Source organism: Pelodiscus sinensis, chromosome 1, assembly GCF_049634645.1.
Source record: "Pelodiscus sinensis isolate JC-2024 chromosome 1, ASM4963464v1, whole genome shotgun sequence".
Taxonomy (NCBI): domain Eukaryota; kingdom Metazoa; phylum Chordata; order Testudines; family Trionychidae; genus Pelodiscus; species Pelodiscus sinensis.
In genome coordinates this window covers 149,509,864-149,532,786 of record NC_134711.1, presented here as the reverse complement: position 1 = coordinate 149,532,786, position 22,923 = coordinate 149,509,864, and the positions used below count along the sequence as shown (strand labels likewise).

The window sequence follows — 22,923 nt, the reverse complement described above, 5'->3', positions numbered from 1 at the left end:
GTATTACAGAAACCTGGTGGGATGGGATGCATGATTGGAATGTTGGTATGGAAGGGTACGGCTTGCTCAGGAAGGACAGACAGGGAAAAAAGGGAGGAGGGGTTGCCTTGTATATTAAAAATGTACACACTTGGACTGAAGTGGAGATGAACGTAGGAGATAGCTGTGTAGAGAGTCTCTGGGTTAAGCTAAAAGGGGTAAAAAACGAGGGTGATATCATGCTAGGAGTCTACTACAGGCCACCTAGCCAGGTGGATGAGGCCTTTTTTAAACAATTAACAAAACTATCCAAAGCCCAAGATTTGGTGGTGATGGGGGACTTCAACTATCCAGACATATGTTGGGAAACTAACACAGCGGGGCACAGGCTATCCAATAAGTTTCTGGACTGCATTGGAGACAACTTTCTGTCTCAGAAGGTTGAAAAAGCTACCAGAGGAGAAGCTGTTCTGGATTTGGTTTTAACAAATAGGGAGGAACTAGTTGAGAACTTGAAAGTGGAAGACAGTATAGGGGACAGTGATCATGAAATAATAGAGTTCATGATCTTAAGGAAAGGTAGAAGGGAGACCAGCACAACTGAGGTAATGGATTTCAGGAAGGCAGATTTTGATAAGCTCAGAGAACTTGTAGGTAAGGTCCCATGGGAAGCAAGACTGAAGGGAAAAACAACTGAGGAGAGTTGGAAGTATTTCAAAGGGATGTTGTTAAGGGCCCAAAAGCAAACAATTCCGCTGTGTAGGAAAGATAGAAAATATGGCAAAAGACCAGCTTGGCTTAACAAGGAGATCTTGCATGATCTCAAAATAAAAAAGGAGTCTCATAAAAAATGGAAACTAGGACAAATAACAAAGGATGAATATAGGCAAGCAACACGGGAATGCAGGGGCAAGATTAGAAAGGCAAAGGCACAAAATTAGCTCAAACTAGCTACAGGCATAAAGGGAAACAAGAAGACCTTTTATAAATACATTAAAAGCAAGAGGAAGACCAAGGACAGGGTAGGCCCACTGCTTAGTGAGGAGGGAGAAGCAGTAACAGGAAACTTGGAAATGGCGGAGATGCTCAATGACTTCTTTGTTTCGGTCTTCACCGAGAAGTCTGGAGGTGTGCCTAACGTAGTGAATACAAGCAGAGAGAGGGTAAGTTTAGAAGATAGAATACAGAAAGAACAAGTTAAAAATCACTTAGGAAAGTTAGATGTCAGCAAGTCACCAGGTCCTGATGAAATGCATCCCAGGATACTCAAGGAGCTGATAGAGGAGGTATCTGAGCCTTTAGCTATGACTTTTGAAAAATCATGGCAGACGGGAGATTCCAGAAGACTGGAAAAGGGCAAATATTGTGCCCATCTATAAAAAGGGGAATAAGAACAACCCAGGAAACTACAGACCGGTCAGTTTAACGTCTGTCCCAGGGAAGATAATGGAGCAGGTAATTAAGGAAATCATATGCAAACACTTGGAAGGTAATAAAGTGATAGGGAATAGCCAGCATGGGTTTGTGAAGAACAAGTCATGCCAAACTAATCTGATAGCTTTCTTTGATAGGATAACGAGCCTTGTGGATAAGGGAGAAGCGGTGGATGTCATATACCTAGACTTTAGTAAGGCATTTGATACGGTCTCGCATGATATTCTTATTGATAAACTAGGCAAATATAACTTAGATAGGGCCACGATAAGGTGCGTGCATAATTGGCTGGATAACCATAGTCAGAGAGTTGTTGTTAACGGTTCCAAATCCTGCTGGAAAGGGATAACAAGTGGAGTTCCTCAAGGGTCTGTTTTGGGACCCGTACTGTTCAATATCTTCATCAATGACGTAGATATTGGGATAGAGAGTGTGCTTAGTAATTTTGCAGATGATACCAAACTGGGTGGGGTTGCAACTTCTTTGGAGGATAGGGACATAATTCAAAATGACCTTAGCAACTTAGAGAAGTGGTCAGAGGTAAACAGGATGAGGTTTAATAAAGAGAAATGCAAAGTGCTCCACTTAGGAAGGAACAATCAGTTCCATACATACAAGATGGGAAGCGACTGTCTAGGAAGGAGCATGGCGGAAAGGGATCTAGGGGTCATAGTGGACCACAAGAGTCAACAGTGTGATGCTGTTGCAAAAAAAGCAAATATGATTCTAGGTTGTATCAACAGGTGTGTTGTAAGCAAAACTCGTGAAGTCATTCTGCCGCTCTACTCTGCACTAGTTAGGCCTCAGCTGGAGTACTGTGTCCAGTTCTGGGCGCCACATTTCAAGAAAGATGTGGAGAAATTGGAAAGGGTACAGAGAAGAGCGACAAGAATGATTAAAGGTTTAGAGAACATGACCTATGAAGCCAGGCTTCATGAACTGGGCTTGTTTAGTTTGGAAAAAAGAAGATTAAGGGGGGACATGATAGCGGTTTTCAAATATCTAAAAGGGTGTCACAAGGAGGAAGGAGAAAATTTGTTCCTCTTGGTTTCTGAGGACAGGACAAGGAGTAATGGGCTTAAAGTGCAGCAGGGGAGGTTTAGATTGGACATTAGGAAAAAATTCCTAACTGTCAGGGTGGTCAAATATTGGAATAAATTGCCAAGGGAGGTGGTGGAATCTCCCTCTCTGGAGATATTTAAGAACAGGTTAGATAGACATCTGTCAGGGATGGTGTAGACGGAGCTTGGTCCTGCCTTGAGGGCAGGGGGGCTGGACTCGATGACCTCTCGAGGTCCCTTCCAGTCCTATTATTCTATGATTCTATGAAACCAGATAGATCTTTTGCCCCCACTACTTCCCTTGGAAGGCCGTTCCAGAACTTCACTCCTCTAATGGTTAGAAACCTTCATCTAATCTCAAGTCTAAACTTCCTACTAGCCAGCTTATATCCATTTGTTCTTGTGTCCACATTGGTATTAAGCTTAAATAATTCCTCTCCCTCCCTGGTATTTATCCCTCTAATATATTTAAAAAGTGCAATCATGTCCCCCCTCAGCCTTCTTTTGGTTAAGGTAAACAAGCCAAGCTCCCTGAGTCTCCTTTCATAAGACAGGTTTTCCATTCCTCGGATCATCCTAGTGGCCCTTCTTTGTACCTATTCCAGTTTAAATTCATCCTTCTTAAACATGGGAGACCAGAACTGCACACAGTATTCCAAATGGGGTCTCACCAATGTCTTGTATTATGGCACTAATACGTCCTTATCCCTACTGGAAATACCTCACCTAATACATCCCAAGATCGTATTAGCCTTTTTCACGGCCATGTCACAATGGCGGCTCATAGTCATTCTATAATCAATATATGCTGTACAGCCACACACTCCATATTCTGTAACACCCACTATGTGCCACACAATTCCATGGATGCTAGCTACCCAAATATGTAAAATATGTATGGTAAGGGAAAGGGAGACAGAGAGTCCAGGACCTTCTGGCACACAAACCAAAATACCTGATACTGGCAATAAAAAGTCTCCTTGTCAACCAGTCTGAAGTAGAAGAGTTTTATTGTATAGGCCTCCAGACACTGGAAGATGGTGGTGCACAACCATCCAGAATTAATGCTGAGCAAACAGCTTTGACTTTCTTGGGAACGATTGAGCAAATTGAATATCCAGTTGTTGTTCACTATGGTTGGGGTCTCATCATGCATTCTGCTCATGGACATGAACATCATTTGTGAACAAAACAAGTAAGACGAGCAAGCCAAAATTCATTTAGAGATGGGAACAGAATTGCCAGCATGACCGATTAAAAAGTGCATTTTGACAATTAGAAATAATAATGGGAAATTAAATGAAAATACTTTGTTGAAGAGGCAAAAAATGTCAGTAAAAATGTTTCCTGGGAAAAATCTGGAAACAAAACATTTCCCACAAATATTAGAGTTTGTTTATGAAGGGAAGAAAAGCCAATTTTCAATAAAACAAGAATAAAAACTTCCAATTTTTAATGAATCATTCATACAGTTATAATGATGGGACATCTGTAAGGATAACAAGGATCTCCTGAGTTATAATACTAAACAAAGGAACCAAAAGAGGGCAGATTTGAAAGAGTCATAACTCTGAACCTGCCAAGATGAGGCAAACCTCTAAGCACTAGGGATCATAAAGATAATTTCCTTGAGGTAGATTATTTTATAACTGCCTACTAGAGAGTTTCTTGAACCTTCCTCTTAAGTATTTATAGTAATGGCCTCCATCAGTAACAGGACTCTACTTTGGCTAAAACTAGTGATTATCTGGTCAAGCAAATCCTCTGTCCACAATACCTATTATAGTATATCATACTTCAAGTCCCCATGAGTAAAATAATGTTATGAAACCTTACAATGAGAATAAGTCATATGTTGACCTTCTGAAACATTTTCGGGAGTATCTTTGGGATGGTTTCTGAAAGAGAAAAAATGAGTGGTCATGTAGTGTTGTATTCAAGAGAAGGTGAAAGGCTTAGGGACATGAAAACTGAGAAAATTAAAACTGAAAATTGTTCAGTTTTAGGTTTCATCAACTGAAAAGACAGAGAGAAAAATGAAGAGAGACAAGAAATGTTACCGTCTTCAACCATTTACTAATGAGCTGTAGAAAGCTCTGTACTATGCCAAATGTGCCATCTATGAGGCAGGAGACCTTGCCTAATTCCATGTGCAATAATGTCCCCGATTCTGTCATCTTCAGAGGTTGAACCCTAGTGCTCTGGATCTAAGTATTGAAGCCTTTTTTGCTTGAACAAAAGGACCAAGGTCACTGGCTTTTAGGTAATAGTGGACTTATAAACCTTTGTACATGGTCCAACCACTGGAGGGAGCCAAAGAGCCATATTTTGTTAGCATAGGTGGCACATGCAAACCATTTCAAGATGACAATTAAATACACTTTTATTTTCTGACTGCGCATGTCTCTCTAACGTCTTAAAGACAGTGATCTCCCACGGAGATTCTTTTAATGCAATGAGTCCCACTTTACCGTAAAAGTATGGTAATTACAGGATAGTAATTGCAGTTTTACTGATGTTGATGTCTGTGTTTACTGCTTATTCATATAATTGGAGAGTTACATGAAATGAGACTATATGAGAACAATTAAGCGTAAATACAATGGAGCTAATATACCTAGAATCTAATACTAACAAACTAATAAGTACAAACAGTCAAGTTGTTAAGTTTCTATTTATATGAATTAGTAATGATTACATAATGAAAAACAAAACAAAAAACAATCACTGTAATTATAACCTTTTTATTATAAAATGTGACCAGTAAATGATATTGCAGCATTTTGTATCAGCAGTCCACTCAACTATGTAGGTACCAAATGTGGTGACATATACTGTGGTGTGAATCTGACATTAACACTACTGACTTCAATGGAGTTACTCTGGATTAACAGCTTTGGAAAAGCCGTCAGGATTTGCCCCGTATCTTTCTCATAGCAAAGTTACAATTTTAACTCTAACAGCAGCAAAAGTCACCAAGCTGAGCAAAAGCCAAACTCACCTTTCCTTCGCATCCAGGAAAGCTTTGGCAAAGGGATTATACTTGATTTTGAGAGCTGTTATCTTGGGTTTGCAAAAAACAAGACATGTTAGTGAAGGTAATTTTAACAGAGACCTGACATAGCATTGTCCAGAGCAGGGGTTCCCAACCTTTTTTGGTCCCTGTACCTTCTTGGCTTTTAGTAAACCTTCCCATACACCCTATTCAATATGAAAGGAAATAAATTTTAGACCCTAGAATCCACAACTTTTTTCACTAACACTACTACTTTTGGAATATTTCAATTAGGATAATCTAGTTATTTACCAAATATTCCCCGTACCCCCTTGACAAGCGTCTCGTACCCCCTGAGGGTACGCATACCCCAGGTTGGGAACCCCTGGTCCAGAGTAAACAGAATGGACTGAGTTCCACGTCAGTTAGTGGAGAAGACAGGTATTGTATTTATCATGTGACTATATGTTAGCCAGGTGCATTGTGTGGGAGCATTGCTCTCCTCTGAAACACCAACCACTGGTCACTGCCAAAGGCAGGAAACCAGCCCTGATGGACCAATGATCTGATCCAGTATGGGAAATTCTGTATTCCTGGGAATACTTCTCCAGAAGACACTGAATTGCATATAAATATTCTTAATATGCATAGTGTCATTAACAAGGAAAAGGGGGACAAGGACTACCAACCCTCATGCTTCAGGGAACAGGGCATGGTTTGAGGTCAGGAAAACCTTTCCCTATGACAGGAGTGAGCAATAATTTTTGATGGGGTAGGGAGCCTGCTCCAAGAATTTGGTAAGTGGTTGAGGGCTGCACTCTCCCATGATATCAATGGAGGAGGTGCAGGGTCTGAGATGGAGGTTGGGTGCAGAAGGGAGCTTGGGGTAAGATATTGGAGTGCAGGAGGGGGTCTGGGAGGAAGTTTGGGTGAAGGAGGCAATTGTGACTAGGGTGCAGGGGCTTGGACTGTGACCTAGGGCAGGGGATTGGGGTGCAAGGTCTGGGAGCGGGTATGGGTTCAGGAGGGAGACAGAGGGTTTGGCTTATGTAGGGTAGAGGGGCAGGAGTGGGGGGGCAGAGGGTTGGGGGAAGAAGGGGCTGCAGTGCCAGAGGCAGGCTCTGGCCAGGAAACTTACCTGGGTGACTCCCGGCCAGCAGCCCAGCATGTTCCTCAGGCAGCTTTCCTGCCAGCCCCACCCCTGTGCAGGCTGCATGGCCATGCACGCTGGTGAATAAGAGCCTGAGGGGAGGGCAGAGTGGTGCTTCATGCACTGCCTGCTCTTCAAACAGGCAGTTCCCATTGGCCAGAAATCGGCCAGTGGGATTGTGCTGCGGGCGGGAGCAGCATGTGAAGCACCACTCCCCCCTCCCCCCCAGGCTCACAGCTGAGAAAAAGAAACGGCTGCAGCAGTCACTTTTCTGAGCAGTGTTGGGAGGGGCAGTGTGAGGCAAGTACGACGTCTGCCTGAGGCTCCCCACTGCGTTCACAGGCCAGATCCGGTGGCTTGGCGGGCTGGATCCAGCCCATGGAGGGTATTTTGCCCAGGCCTGCCGTGTGATATAGTACAATAGTCTGAGTGAATTATAAGAAGAGTAGAGGGGTTATACAGGTTGGACTTCTCTGGTCCGGCATCATCAGGACCTGGCCAGTCCCAAACAAGAGAATTTGCTGGACAAGGGGAGGTCTCCTGCCACCAGCTCCCAATCCCATCTCCTACTGCTCACAGGCTGCCCCAGCAGACAACCCTGCCTTGTCCTCCTTCCCCGAACCTGTCTGGGAGATTTGCCCAGCTATTGCTAGCTGTTTGGGTGGCCCCGGCTCTGGCTCCTTCCACAGGGCTCCGTTCCTGTGCAGCCAGCAGTAGCCACGGGGCTGGGGCTCCAACCCCAGCCCTGCACAGCCCCAGCCCTAGCCCTGCACAGCCAGGGAAAGCTGTGGGACTGTGACCTCATGCTCCTGGGGCTGCTGGAAGGCTGCAGTCTTGCACTGGCTCCAGCTGGGTTGCCAAGTCCAATGTCCCACCTGGCTGGTCCTCCTGCCCTTAGGCTCCCGGGCTCTCTGCTCCAGGAGCATCAATGGTCCTGCCGGGCTACAGATGTTGCCAGACTAGAGAGTCCCAGATTTTTGGAGGTACAACCTGAGATATCCAGCACTGGGCAGTGTTAGAGACAGATACCAGACTAGATAGAAAGCCTCAGTGTGTCCCAGCATGGTAAGGGGATGGGCTACTGGTACAGATAGACCAGTCCAGTATGGCAGCAAGCAAAATACCAGACTAGACTGATCATTTATCCATCCTGGTAGTGCAGACAAAGTGGACCAAAGGCATGTTTTGTTCCAGTAAGGAGTCAGAGTTTTCAACTAGATGGGCCCTCAGTCTGCTCTGGACTGACACGGAGATAGGATACAGGCTTATTTTCACAACTGGTGTATGCTGATTGTTCACGTCTTTAGCTTTTAATATTTCTCATCAGCAATGACCAAACAATGTGACATTATTACCCACCTACCTCTTCATTTTGGTAAGCAGTGACAGCTATGAACTGAGTCTCCGGAAAGGAGCAGTTCATCACCATCCTGTGTGGGCCTCCCACGCGAACAATGTGAACCTGAGGCTCATATTTATGCAGGGAATTCAGCATTATCTGTAGAAAACAAGAAGGAAGACAGAATTAATAGGCAGCTTGTTTAAAAAAAAACAAAAGGAGGTATTCCTCCACACAATGTTAGTCAACTTGTGGAACTCCTTGCCAGAGGATATTGTGAAGGCCAAAACTATAACAGGGTTAAAATACACTAGATAAATTCATGGAGGTTAGGTTCATTAATGGCTATTAGCAAGGACAGGCAGAGATGGTATCCCTACCTTCTGATTACTAGAGGCTGGGAATGAGTGACGGGATGGTCCACTTGATAATTGCCTGTTCTGTTCGTTCCCTATAAGGCAGTTGGCATGGGCCATAGTTGAAAGAGAGGATACTGGGCTGGGTGGACATTTGGTCTGCCTCAGTATGGCTGCTGCCATGAACTGTCACAGCTACATCAGCGATGACCAGTCTGAAACAGCTGAAGAACTACATTTGTCACCAAACAGAGCCGCAGAGAAATCACAAGCGATGACCTGACCTGGCCTTGCGATATTTGCATTCTGTTGTTGACACTCACTGTCAGCCCCATATTAAGTGGACAGCACGTAGAAACATCACAATGCAAACCCAACGTCAGCAGAGCTCTGCAAGGTCGTCCTCTCGGTGATTCATGCAATCCCCTCCCCAGTTCCTGGTTGGCTGTGAGAGAAAGATTTCTCCTTTCCGCCTTCTGTCCTAGCTGCACAGGTACAGGCTCTAGCTGAATTACATTTGGTGCTTTGATGCAGCTGTAAATATCAGCTCTGAGGCCCCATTGTGTGTTGCAAGCTGTACAAAGAGGTAAGAGAGAATGCCTACCCTATGCCGGAAGTCTAAATAATAAGATGGGTGAACTAGAGCACCTAACATAGAATGAGGATATTAATACAATAGCCATCACAATAACTTGGTGGAATGAGAATAATCAATGGGACACAGCCATACTGGGGTATGTATTAGAAGGACAGATCAGGTCACGCTGGTTGGGGGAGTGGCACTAAATGTGAAAGAAAGAATAGACTCAAATGAAATTAAAATCTTAAATGAATCAAATTGTTCCATAGAATCTTTATGGATAATACTTCCATGCTCTAATAACATGACTATAGCATTAGGGATATATTACTGACCACTTGATCAGGATAGTGTTAGTAACTATGAAATGCTAAGGGAGATTAGAGAGGCTATACAAATAAAAAACTTAATAATAATGGGGGATTTTAGCTATCTCCATATTGACTATCCCCATATTCAGGGATAAGATGCAGAGAGAAAGTTTCTTGACACCTTAAATGATTGCTTCTTGGAGCAGCTGGTTCTGGAACCAAAAGAGGAGAGGCAATTCTTTATTTACTCCTAAGTGGAGCACAGGATCTGGTCCAAGAGGTTGACTGTAGCTGGACCACTTGGAATTAGTGACCATAATATAATTAAACGTAGCATCCCAGTGGTGGGAAAATGCACAGTCAACCTGTGGAACTCCTTGCCAGTGGATGTTGAGAAGACCAGGACTTTAACAGGTTAAAAAAAAGAGATAGATAAATTCATGGTGGTTAGGTCCATCAATGGCTATTAGTCAGAATGGGTATGGATGGTGTCCCTAGCCTCTGTCAGAAGCTGGGAATGGGCAACAGGGGAGGGATCACTTGATGATTCCCTGTTCTGTTCATTCCCTTTGGAGCACATGGCACTGGTCACTGACAGAAGACAGGACACTTGGTTAGATGGACCTTTGGTCTGACCCTGGAGTGCTTATGGTCTAAAAAGCACTGGGGCCATGACCTTTTCCTGTGTTTTGCACAGTGCTGAGCACATGAGGGATGCTCAGTGAACAATATATTTATTATGATAAAACACCTCCCTTCAGGTATCACATTTTGATTAAGAACACAGAAGGGAAAGCAGAGCCCTAGACAGAGGCCATGACTTGCCTAGACACCCAGATTTATTTGTCCATTATTTTTTCCCACCCTTTAAAAACAACCCTCTCTTCTGGGGATTCGGGAGCTAAGGTCTTATACTTCAGATGCAGAGCTAGATCTTGGCAGCAATTGGATTCTGTTCTTAGCTCTGCTACTGACAGCATGTATGACCTTAGGCAAAGATGTCATCTGTTTGTGCTCGTTTCCCAATCCATAAAATGGAGACAAACAAGTCACTCGTAAGAGTGCTTTGAAACTAAATATTAAAGCTTGCAAGGGTCCTAGATGAGCATAATAAAATGACAACAAACAAATTAGAAATACTATAATAGGGAGTTATGAGTCAGGGCTAAGGTTAAAGTAAAGAAAGTTTTTATATGTTGGGCAGAATTTGATTTTTATTCATTTAAAATTATATCTATATATAATTATATAAACAAATTATATATATATTTATAATGTATACAGATAATCTTCAAAAGCGGCGAGGAGTCCTGTGGCACCTTATAGACTAACTCAGTGGTGCCCGTGGGCGCCATGGCGCCCACCAGGCCATTTCTGTGCGCCCACCGAGTGATCGAGGCCAGCCCCGCCCCCGGGCACGTGGTGCATGGGCGGTGCCAGCCCCTGGGCGCGCAGCTTATGGGTGGCCCCGCCCCCGGGTACACAGCGCAAGGGCTGTGCCAGCCCCGGGCGTGCGGCGTATAGGCAGTGCCAGCCCCTGGGCACGTGGCACAGGAGCGGCGCCGGTCCTAGGCGCACAGCGCATGGGCGCTGCTGGCTCCTGGGCGTGTGGCCCAGGAGCGGCGCCGGCCCCAAGAGTGCAGCACATGGGCGGTCCCGGCCTCTGGCCATGCAGCGTACGGGTGATCCCGCCCCCAGGTGCCCGGCACATGAGCGGCCCTGCCCCTGGGTGCCCAGCAGCCCCAAAAGGTTGGGGACCACTGGACTAACTGAAGTGTAGGAGCATAAGCTTTCGTGGGCAAAGACCCACTTCGTCAGATGCATGTCACGCATGCATCTGACAAAGTGGGTCTTTGCCCACGAAAGCTTATGCTCCTACACTTCAGTTAGTCTATAAGGTGCCACAGGACTCCTCGCCGCTTTTGCAGATTCAGACTAACACGGCTACCCCTCTGATACTTGATAGATAATCTTGATGTTTATTTTTAAGCATTTTTTCTATTTTTATATATATAAAAATGAACAGTTGCACAAAATTATGAGCACGGCAGAGGAGGCAGATGAGCTGATCATTATTAAATGACAGTAGATACTGAGATTTGAAAAATTAAAGCTTTAACATTGTAAAAACAGAAATTGTCAATGTCACATCAAACTACACAAAATCAACATCCTGAAATCAAACTCTAATATGTTCTGTAGTAGCATTTCTCTGACTTTATCTATCTATACATAATTATCATCAATGGAAATATTTTGGTCAGTTTTTGTGTGATTGGTGAAATCAGCATTTATTGATACAAATCAAATTCTTCCAAACCTAAATATTTACTTGAAAGGAATTGACTCCAGGCTGACATGCAGCATCCAATATAGGAGTTTTGTACAAAACAAATATGCAAACAAAAGATCATTACTTTCTGATACATATTGGAAAAAAAACAGTCCAAACAAATTTTTCTGTTTGTGTTTTTAAGGGGCTCAAAGTGAATGTCACTTATTTCTAGTACATGCAGTTTCCTTCCCAAGGCCAAAGCTGACTCGATAGAATATTGATAATTATCATGAGGCAGAAGCAGACATAGTAATTATTTCATTTAGGAGCAGCCTTTTATTCAGGTATCTGACTCTTGCCAACATTCCACTTACAACAAACAACATGGGGAAAAACAACAAAAACCTAATACCCACGACCATTTTTCCCCTTTTTTCTAAAGTTCTATGTAAAAAACCTAGCACACAAGACAAACTATGAAAAGCACCGATGATTAAGTAACCCACAGCACTCGGTCTCTCTTTACATCAAGAAGTCCATTAAAATCTGAAAGTGCCAATTAAGACCTGTTTATTCCTGTTTATGTTTGGGCTCCAGAGAATAATTGGCATCTGTGGGGGAAGAGGCCTATAAGGGCCTCTCTAATTGCATAAATGCACCCTTGATATTTCTTGATTGGTAGGTGCTTGCGATGGAAGACAAGAGGTGTATGGGAAACATCGTGCTGTACCTGCCCGCTTCCATTGAGCTTGTTGGTAAGTTTCACTTTGCTGAAGGAAACAGAGGCTTTCATCCAGTGTGCCCCAAAATTGGGAGAGTCGGGGTGGATGTAGACACAGCTGTGGCTTGGTGGCTCTTGTTTCCCTGCCGGCACCCATTCACCGTTCACATACTTCCAGCGGTGTCCGTCAGTGGGGGCAAAGTCCAACAGGAAGGAGTACATGGCATTGGGATCCAAGCCAGACACACTGACCTTTAAAACTGGGAACATCCTTCTGTAATGGAAACAGAAAACAAGAAGGGGAAAAGCATCATTAGTCCTGATAGAAAAGATAGTTGCTAGTATGTTTCTGCAAAGACACTGAGTTTTTCATTTCCTATTGATCAGTCAGAACCAGCCACAAAATGTTTCACCTGACACACGGAATTTCACCCCAAAATCATCCTGATTGATAAGACCAGGATTGATACTATGGTCCTGCACTAGTCACACTTTTATGTATAAACTAACAGGACTATCAGTCTTATTCTGCTGGACAGGTGAGGGGAAATCCCTATGCCACAAAAGTACAGATCTAGAAGGCAGCAAGAATTCAGATCTTACAACTGTAACTTCTTAATTTGTAGAAAACTATTAAAAACCATTCACACATCCCCTTTATCACTGACCAGCCAATGGGGAGTCATAACTCTGACTATAAACAAACTACAAGAAGACAGGCAGATTTCAATTTTTCCTTCACGACATAGACATGTGGGAACAATCACTAACATGGGAGGGGTTCTTTAGTCTAGCAGAGACAGGCGTAATGACCCATTGTCCGAAAGGCGAAGCTAGACTAATTCAGACGGGAAATAAGATGTGCATTTTTAATGGCGAGAGTAATTAATCATTGGAACAGTTTACTAACGGTCATGGTGGATTCTCATTACTAACAAATATTTAAATCAAGATTGGATGTTTTTATTTAAAAAAAAACCCTGCTCTGGGAATTATTTATGGGGAGATCTCTGGCCTGCATTATGCAGATCAGACTAGATACTCACAATTGTCTTTCTGGCCTTGGAATCTATGGATTATATATGATGCTTTAAAATGCATACGGAATAAGGCAGGCTTTAAAGCCACCTGCTATCTGTATGACTGATTAATGTGCATAGAGTATGAGGAAGATTGTTTCAGTTAGGGCCCAAGCTAAAGTTCATTGGAGTGCATGAGAAGACTCCCATGACTGGTGAACTTTGGATCAGGCCTTTGCTGCATGAAAATACACATTTGTTGTGTAAACATCTTGTATAGGAATTTGTTCTATTGATAGCCAACCAATGGCTTTGCTTCATGGAATTTTAATTTTCTTGTTTTGTGTGTGTGGGGTTTGGGTGGGTTTTTGTTTGTTTTTTACTATTTTATTATACGGTATAATTATACATATAATTGTATACATACACACACACACACACACACACACACACACACAGAGTTGTAAAATAAACCCACTCTTGGCAGGGTCCTCCCCACACATATTGCCTCTTTCTTCCACCACAGCCCTACTCAACACACTTCCCTCACCTACATGGTCACTGCCCCTTTAGGCCCACACTTCTCTCATTCAGCTTGTAAACTGTGAGATGCACCGACTTCTAGTCATGTCAGGGATACATGTCTGCATGTAACAGCTGCAGGCGACAATCAAGCAGGAGGCTGTGGTAGGACGTGGGCCTGTCGGGAGGGGCATGCTGGAGAGTAAGTCTGGCGGTAAGTGGGAGAGCCGGGGGAGGGGAAGAGGGCTTAGGGAAATTGTGGCCTGTCCCGGGAGAAGTGGCATGGTGGTGGAGGGCTGTTCTGAAAATGATCAGGAGGCAAAGTGCGTCTGAGGCTCCATGGCTGGGATGAGGACTCGGTTTTCCATAGGGAAAATGCAGCTCAGCACTGATAGCTCTCCCAAGGGAATGCCTTTCCCTGTCGATCCATATTAATTGAAAACCTGGGCGATGCACCCAAACCCCCCTCAGTTTACTTTGGGGAAAGGTTGCTAAACTACATGTCCTACCACTGCAAACTATAGGAAGCAAGTGGTGAGGCTGAAAACAGGGGTAACCTGCAGGGCTGCAGAGAGACTTGTTGGGCCCCTGGGCAAAGTGGAAAGGGGCCTTGACTCCATGCCCTCAGACAGGGCAAAGCCTCAGGCAGAAGGGGAGGGCTAGGGCTAGTCTCCCCCCAGGCAACACATCGGGGTGCCCTGCATGGGGCTCCAGAGCAGCTGAACTGGAGTTCATTTACAAGTTCAGTACAGGTTGCACCTCTAAAATCTGAGACTCTCTGATCTGGCAACAGCTGTGGTCCAGCATGACCATGGATGATCAGAGAGTCACAGCGTGCTGCAGAGGGCTGGGGGCCCAGGAGCTGGTGTGCAACTCATTTGGACTGTGGGGGAGGAGATGGGAGCTAGCACACAGCTCAGCTGGGCTGCGAGAGGTGAGGCAGGGACTTAGCTGGGTTGGGGGGAAGGGGCTGCCAAGAGTCGGCACACAGCTCGGCTTGACTGTGGAGCATCCGGGAGCTAGTGTGTGGCTCAATTGGGCTGTGGGGGGAAACCAGGAAGCCTGGTAGGAAAGGACGGTGGCATGGGGCCAGAAGCAGAGGGCCTGAAATGACCTCCCCTGGTCCAGAAAAATCCCTCATCCAGGACCAGTCAGGTTCCAAGAGTGCCAGACCAGGTAGATCCAACCTGTACTATCACCTTAGAGTTGAATAAAGATCTTAACTGGTTAACGCACTGCAAAGGCTATTTCCCTGCTTTTGGTATTCACATCTCCACATCAGATGCTGTGAATGGGACACATCCAACCTGACTTAATTAGCTTCCTTAACACTGGACGTACAATTGATAGGTAACTGCTTTTGCTGTTATACATACCCGGGATTCTATAATTTCCACTCCAACTCATCTGATGAAGTAGGCTTTATGCACGAAAGCTTATGACCTAATATATATGTTAGTCTCTAAGGTGCCACAGGACTATTTGTAGTTTAACAACAGGTATGTCTGGCACTTACTGTGGCAATCAGATTGCAGAGGCCCCAAGGAGAGAAGAGATGGATTAAGCCCCAGAAGTGAATGGTTGATTTAACTGATTGTACACTGTTGCTGTACTGTAAAAACATATGGAGTGAGGTCTTCTAAGAAAGTCTGCAGTGTTCTGAACTTGATGAGTAGGAGGTTTGTACACACACCAAGGTAACAAATGCACGTCCGTGTCTAGACAGAAAGTTGTAAATTGTAACTGTGAGGCAACTTTAGCATCACCTCACAACAAAGCCGGGAAGCAACCAGGCAGGGAGGGGCTTCCTCCCAAGCCAGTTGTGTAGCTGAAGCCACCTTCAAGTACCCAGCCCTTTTCCAACCCTGAAAAGGACAACGATGGACCATTAAAGCTAATAGCAGGACACTGATGAGCGAGATGCTTTGGAACAATTTGTATAGTGGGAGTAGCTGAGAGCCATTGAACTACGCTGGAAACCCTGCGTATGATGGAACCCACTTCAAGCCGGGGGTGTGACAGACTCCTCAGCAGCCCTAGTTCCAGTCCCTATGACTGAGGACTTCCCCAATCGTAACTATAAATTACACAAGTCTGAAAGGGAAAAAAAGAGGCGTTGAGTAGGGAAGCTTTTTTAACAGGAGGCTTGAAATAGAAGTTTTCATCCAGAAACAGAGGGTTAGTTGCTAGGCAGGGGCTGTCCATGAAACACAAGTTTTGCCTTATAGGGTAGGGTGCACTTTGGGCACAAGGAAATTTGTATTAGACACAAGAGTTTATCTAATATGGAAACAAAGCCTGAGGTTGCAGCTTTCTGTTTATTTGCTGTGTAACTAGTCTGTTTGCTTCCCTTCCCCTTTCATCTTTGGATCTGTGGCTTTTCTGCTAAATAAATCTTGTTTAGTTTTACCTCAAACAAGTCTAGGAGGTGCAAATCCCTGGCGCATGCGTGCCAAAGGAAGCTGCTGTCTGAGCGCTGGTTTCATGCTTTCTGTGGTGAGGAGGCAGAGGGGAAAGTCTAAGTGCCCAGAATTTATGGAGGATGGCTTTGGGGAATCTCAGGACTGGAAGGATCATTGATGTTACCCTGCAGGGAACAACTAGGCTGGTGGAAGCTGGGGTGAGACTTGTACTTGGGGATAGGCCACTGGTGTCAGGGGATCTCTGAGCCTTAGCATCACATCATAAAAGCACCGCAAGCTACAGAGCAGGCAGGGACGGATATCCTTACTGGGCTGCATAATCTCCAGAACATCAGACATATCCATCTCTTCACTTCTGTGAGCCTCTAGTTACTGCTATGCCAGTCACATTATTATAATGGAGCATCACATAGTATTGGTTACATATCTCAGCTACAGTATCAAAGTCTCTAATTCTGACATGGGCACTTGGAATCACTGTGATTCACGCACATTGGGGATATACTGGCACCTGCTAGAGACTAATCAACCAGAAATTGTCAAGTTGTACATGTTATTATTGAACTGCTAAGTCCTAAACTTTAAGGTCATGCAGCTTTTGCCTTTCTATTCTGCCCTTGGTTTGGTATGTGAGCTTGCCCAAGTCACTTCATCACACTGGGGCCTCAGTTACATAAGAACAGTCATACTGGGTCAGACCAACCATACTGGGACAGCTGGCTTAGTACCCTGTTTGCCAACAGTGGCCAATGTCAAGGGCTCAGGAAGGAATTAACAGAACAGGTACTCAAGTGTTCCATCTCTTGTCACCCATTCCCACATTCTAGCAAAAGTTACCCCACATAACAACAGTTACCGATTTGATAGGGTGTCATCAGGATTACTTTGTGATTGTTCATAACGTTCTTAGAATGGGATTTCCATGCACATTCCTCCTTTTGAAGTCAACAGGAGTTTTAGAGTTAGGCTTGTGCCATGCACTGTCACACTCTCCTGAAAAGCCCAACACAGCACTTTTCCTGTTATTTAAGATTCCCTAGCCTGCAAAAGGCCATGTGTGGCAGGAAAAAAGCTCTGCCAGGTCTCTCTCTGTCCCTCTGCATTCTGCCTGACAGTATATATTGTAGGGGCATTGTCTATATTTCCCCAGCTTACCTGCTGGTTTTAATTAAAATATACTTTTAGAAGTTCAAAGAGAGGTCTTTTTTATAAAAGCCTGCATGATTTTATAGTAACAACCCCAAACACGCTAATATCATCACTGTGTGTGTCTATTGTATTTCAGCATCTTTATAAGGCAACTTATGTTTTCTATTACAGAAAGAACCCAGTTCTGCTTCCACTGACATTAGTGACAATGCTCATTGACTTCAGGGGAGGCAGGTTCAGGTTGATGATGAATGCAGAATTTAGAACAAAGCAAAAATATTGATAATTTGATCAGTGCAATGCTATCCAAAGCCAGCCCTAAAGTAATCATGAACATCTGATAATATCAGACTCATCAAACTCCTTCTTTCTCATGGCAAAAATCATTATCCACATTGTCATTTGTATGCTTTACCTCTGGTAAAATATTATTCTGTGTAGGGATAAGCAGTATTGTCTACATTGAGTGCTTACCAGCTGGTCTACAAAAGGAATTGTTTTCACTGAAGGTATGATTTATACCTAATTTAGTTAAATCAATGCAAAGCTCTCTTATTTGAGTTTAAACAGGCTTGCCATCATTTGGCTTAAATCAATTAGGGCATGTCTACACTAGGAAATTATTTTGAAATAACTAAGTTGGAAATAATAATTCCCAAAATATCTATTTGGAAATAAGCTTATTCCCCAAAGAAAGCAGAAGTACAGATTTCTAAATAACCAGCCCATTATTTTGAAAGAACAGGCTTGGTAGTGTGGATGCTCCACTTATTATTTTGAAATAAGAGGGGTTATTTCAAAATAACTTCCTACGGCCGACCAGGGAATAGGAATAAGCATAAGCTAAACAGAAATAAGCCATTCTTATAGCAAAACAAATGCCCACATAGGAATTAGCTTTCCTTTAACTACATTCATTAACAAAACAATTGAATTTAAAGAGACACAACTTCTAAGTGTAGATGAGGCCTTAGAAGAAACCGACGTCTGTCTCTCCAGACATGTCACTATCGGGAATGAATATAATACTCATGTGGAATCAGTTTAATATCTGTTCACTAGGGCTACGTCTAGACTGGCATGATTTTCCGGAAATGCTTTTAACAGAAAAGTTTTCCGTTAAAAGCATTTTCGGAACAGAGCGTCTAGATTGGCAGGACGCTTTTCTGTAAAAGCCCTTTTTGCGGACAAGCGTCCGTGCCAATCTAGATGCGCTTTTCCGCAAAAAAGTCCCGATCGCCATTTTCGCGATCAGGGCTTTTTTGTGGAAAACAAATCTGAGCTATCTACACTGGTCCTTTTGTGCAAAAGTTTTGCGCAAAAGGACTTTTGCCCGAAGAGGAGCAGCATAGTATTTCCGCAAGAACACTGACAATCTTACATAAGATCGTTAGTGCTTTTGTGGAAATTCAAGCGGCCAGTGTAGATAGCAGGCAAGTTTTTCCGGAAAAGCAGCTGATTTTGCGGAAAAACTTGCCAGTCTAGACACAGCCTACCTGTTTTCACAGGGAGGAAAGACTTCTTGAACTAATAGCTTGTTTTGATCTTTAATTGCTAAGATTCATGACAGGTGCATTCAGCTAGTAACACTCAGTTCAGCCAATGTCCACATTCTGCATCCAAAAATTGTGGATCTTAATCGCTTTCTGCAAGATTGACACATGCCACCCCCTTTCAGTTTGGATCTTTATTCCAATCCTTCCTTAAATAGGCACATCTTCTGTGAAACCTCCCCGTGCCAATCCACTAAAAGAAGTGTGTGCTCTGAAAAACAGAAATTTCTTCCCTGCTTTGTGGCCAGACCTTCCTTTGATCACACCTGGGTGGTACTGACCTAATAGCACAGTCTGCCCACTATGGAGTGGTGGTACAGTCCTCACTCCCAGCCCAGCAGAGCACTAGACTTTGCCACCCAGTAAGTTTCCAGGTTTAGCACTGTCTCCTTCTAGGCATTTAGGAGAGTGCCTCACACTGGTAAATGATCTATTCACCAGACTTTACGAAGGCAAAATGTTGTCCTCTGCATTGCTCACAATTCTTAGCTGCTGGGCACAACCAAAGTTCCAGATGGGTTTCCAAGTTCTCTGCCAAAGGTGATGGACAGCAGCATTGCTGCACTACTGAATCTGAACCACCCCTGTTTGTTGCAAACAGGCTTGTCTTGCATCCATTTCTTTAATGAATTGTTTATACAGGAGTGCGTATCTGCAGAGCAACAGAGACATGGGAGAGTATGGCTGGTCCAATTGGCTAGGAGACTTTGGTGCTAGTCAGAAATGTACTATTGACTGGTGTGAGCTCAGGCAGCTGACTCACCTTCCTCAGCTGTAAAATGGGATTATGGACACTGCTCCGTAAAGCACCGTCAGCCTGGGGGAGGAAAAGCTGCTGTCTGCACACTGAGTATTGTTATCAGAGGGAATCACTGGCAGGGTGTAGGGGGAAAGCTCTTGCAGTGAGGTTGGCAGGTGGGACTATTCTTCTCCTGGGAAATGTTTTTTACTGTTTTGTTCAGTCCTGATGCTATAATCTCTTCTTCACGTACCTCTCTCCTTAGTTTATAGGCCGTGTCTGAGACTGTCTTTGTCTCCCTGTGCAGCATTCAGGGGGAAACACACACACCCCCTAACAACATTAAACCATGGCTACAGTTTCCTTTAACCTACGTAAACAGTAGTTGCTAATATTCCCCATATACCGTAGGATACACTAATTACACTGGGGACAGTACAGCACTCACCTGCCATTCTTGGTCACGATCATCTCATTAGTGACTTCCCTGAACCTCTGCCACAGCGCAGCCTCCTCCAAGACAACCCGGAGCTGTTTCTCAGTTGGGTCCCCTTTGTCTCTGCCAGCTCGAAGTTCGCTCTCCACAACATTGAGCAGTCTGGAGACGGTGCAGTCACTGGGCTTCTTACATCCCATCTCAGTCATGCTGAACTGTCAGAAACTTCTCAGATGGCTTTTAAAAAAAAACACCACACCACTAAGTATACCTAAACCCAAGCCAATGAATTAGCCACACTAACAAATCTGCTGTCCCTGATCTTTGGCAGTCTACTCGTTCTTCCCCCCGGAAGTCCCAATGGGATGGTGACACCAATGTGCTAAGGTTGACACACATGCACATACAAAAAGAGGACTATCTCATAATTACTCATCAAGTCAGGTGGGAGGCAGCCTGATTACGCAATTGGCTGCCTGGGAAGAAGAGTTCTCCATCCAAATTAATGGGCTTTTATCTTTTTTCAATCTGAAGTGGGTCTAATTGTTCTGCTTGAGAACCAGGTTTCCATTAATGAAAATTGTTTCATTTCCAGAATGAAACAATGCATGGAAATTGTGCTTGTGCTGATGCAAACCCCAGGCAAAGGGGGAATACTCAGCAAACAACATTCAAGATTGGTACAAAGAGGTTAGTTTTGCAAGCATTCCAGCAAAAATCAACATGTGCTCTCTCATCTCCCCTTTTTCTTAAAATAAAATACTAATAAAAGGCTCCTAATATACTTACATTTTGCCTGTGTGGTCTTGTGCCTGGAGGACAATTGAGTGCCTGTTCAAAATTTCAGGAGTCTAGGACAAGCTGCAGCTCAGATTTTTGGGATTTTTTTAAATGATACACCTCTCTTTTTGGAAAGTATAATAATAATTTCTGGTCATTCCAATGACATGACAGAGAACTTTATGCCTGTTTAATTCACTAGCCCTTGATGAGCTTTTATACACTTTTTTTTTCCTGAGAGCAGAAAGGACTTATTTTTTTAGTTATTTCATTGTTAGAAACTTATTCAGCCCCTGCATTGATAAAAGTCCAGAGCTCATTATACAGAGCGTTAAGGGTCTGGCAGTGTTTCATTAAGGTATATTTACGAAGTCCACCAGATTTTGCATGACAAGAAGTGGTGTAGTGCTACAAAGCACAATGGGCCAGTTTTTGAACCCCTTTTGTATTGAATAGTACAGGTTAACCTGTCTAGTCCAGCACCTTCCAGACCTGACCAGTGCCAAACATGAGAATTCACAGAATCCTGGGAGGTCAATAGGGGTTAAAGTATTTTGCTTTATATCGATCCTTTTCAGCCTGAATGTACCACATTCCGATTAGCTTTCATATGGAAAAAAAGAGAGTTAGGTTACCCTGTCAGTTCCAAAAAGTCATCTTCCCTCTAGTTGCAGTAAAGTGGCCCGTTCCTGCAGTTAATACTACCCCCTGGATCCTGATTGTCAGTGTTCTGGATTCTTGCAACACGTATTGAAGTCAGTGGGATTTTGGGGCGCTCAACCCCCTCTGACAATCCAGCCAGATGGCTTTTGAGGAGATGGGTGGAGGAATTTATAAATCAATAGTTTGGCTGGTTGTTTCTGCTGCATGGCAAGGCTAAGGAGTTTGTCTTTCTGTATGCACAAATGTCATAACAAGCACTTAGAGAACACAGGACAGGTGACTTTTAGTTGTTTATATACAGACATGGGAAAATACAATACAGAGATTAAAACTAGGTGACCTCTTTTGAAAATTCAACATTGATGCACAGATATTGTGAAAAACTATCAGTTTTTCAACTATCTCTAAAATAAATACAGATTTCCTGTCATTTTTATATTTACATTTCTCAGATTGCACCAAGGCGATTAAAGGCAAAAGTGATTTTGATGCGACCTTAATGTTAGGAATTTTGTTGCTCCGAACTCAGGAGAGTCTAAGACAGGGACTTGCAGCAGTGATAACCATGCTATTTCTATAGCAATAGTTGAGCATGGGCCTTTGACAGACAAATATTACAACACAGGGCTTGGTGTTCAGCGATACGGACTGCCCATCAGTCTCACTGCTTCCAGCTGTAGTGATAGCGGCTTAGCTTCACCTCTGAAAATCAGCGTCCCAGCATCAGCTTGCTCACATTTCAAGGCAAATCAGCATACACACAAAAATGACAACAGAACACAGCAGCTAGAAAGAGAAACAAGCAGGACAGCAGTAGGGGATACTGCCTCTGAATCCCTAGCAGCCAGTCATTTGCTGGTCAGAGGCAGATGATGGACTTTATTACTGTGATTACAGTGCTTTATTTGTGACACTGCAATAATTCAAGGGGCAGAGGGAGGGGTTGCTTTTTGTTAGTTTCAGCCACATTCTTTGGTGTATTATATTCAAGTGAGCACCACAGAATTCTTTAGGGCATTAACACAAAGACCACCAACGTTGAATCAGATGTCGAAAGCTAGCACCATGATCCATATTTAGGCCATCAAAACAAGCAGCCTCATTTTCTGAGGTCTTCAGCATCCAGCACTCGGAGGCTGCAGGTGCTGAACGCTTCCATAGTAAGTACTAGTTTAAATGGATCCTCGAGATGGCTCAAGGTGCCAAACTTTTAGTCCCCACATTTAAAAATGTCACCAAAGGGAAATACACTTCAGTTGCTCAACTGTCCTGGCATTTGCTCAAATAGAATCTCAATCTTGTTGCTGCATTGATATTTTTGGGGGGTTATTAAGCCAGCAGAGTATGTCCCTCCCTGACTAGTTGACGGGCTGGAAGTGGGACAGACAGACCTCTCAATAAGCCTCCAGTGGCCCAGCTTTTATTTTATCTTTTAAAA

General features: G+C 43.8%; 1 protein-coding gene and 1 long non-coding RNA gene across 5 annotated transcripts in view; one reads left to right on the top strand and one right to left on the bottom strand.

Moving 5' to 3' along the window:
• Positions 1 to 21,927, bottom strand: part of TBX19 (T-box transcription factor 19) — a 32,782-nt gene extending 10,855 nt beyond the window's left edge. Inside the window, exons 1-5 of one of the 4 annotated variants that reach the window (XM_075907231.1) lie at positions 20,055 to 21,927; positions 12,211 to 12,475; positions 7,983 to 8,117; positions 5,476 to 5,537; positions 4,311 to 4,372 (exon numbers count right to left, since the gene is read on the bottom strand). In XM_075907231.1, the coding sequence (XP_075763346.1) occupies positions 4,311 to 4,372; positions 5,476 to 5,537; positions 7,983 to 8,117; positions 12,211 to 12,475; positions 20,055 to 20,251 (721 nt within the window). In that variant the 5' untranslated portion in view covers positions 20,252 to 21,927. The remainder of the gene's footprint in view (positions 1 to 4,310; positions 4,373 to 5,475; positions 5,538 to 7,982; positions 8,118 to 12,210; positions 12,476 to 20,054) is intronic. The other 3 variants (XM_075907239.1, XM_075907222.1, XM_014574349.3) reach the window with 3 other exon arrangements.
• On the top strand, positions 8,547 to 20,810 carry LOC106732121 (uncharacterized). Its single transcript, XR_012897441.1, has 3 exons — positions 8,547 to 8,900; positions 12,163 to 12,235; positions 20,638 to 20,810. It is a non-coding gene; the product is annotated as an uncharacterized LOC106732121 (long non-coding RNA).
• Positions 21,928 to 22,923: the final 996 nt, after the last annotated feature.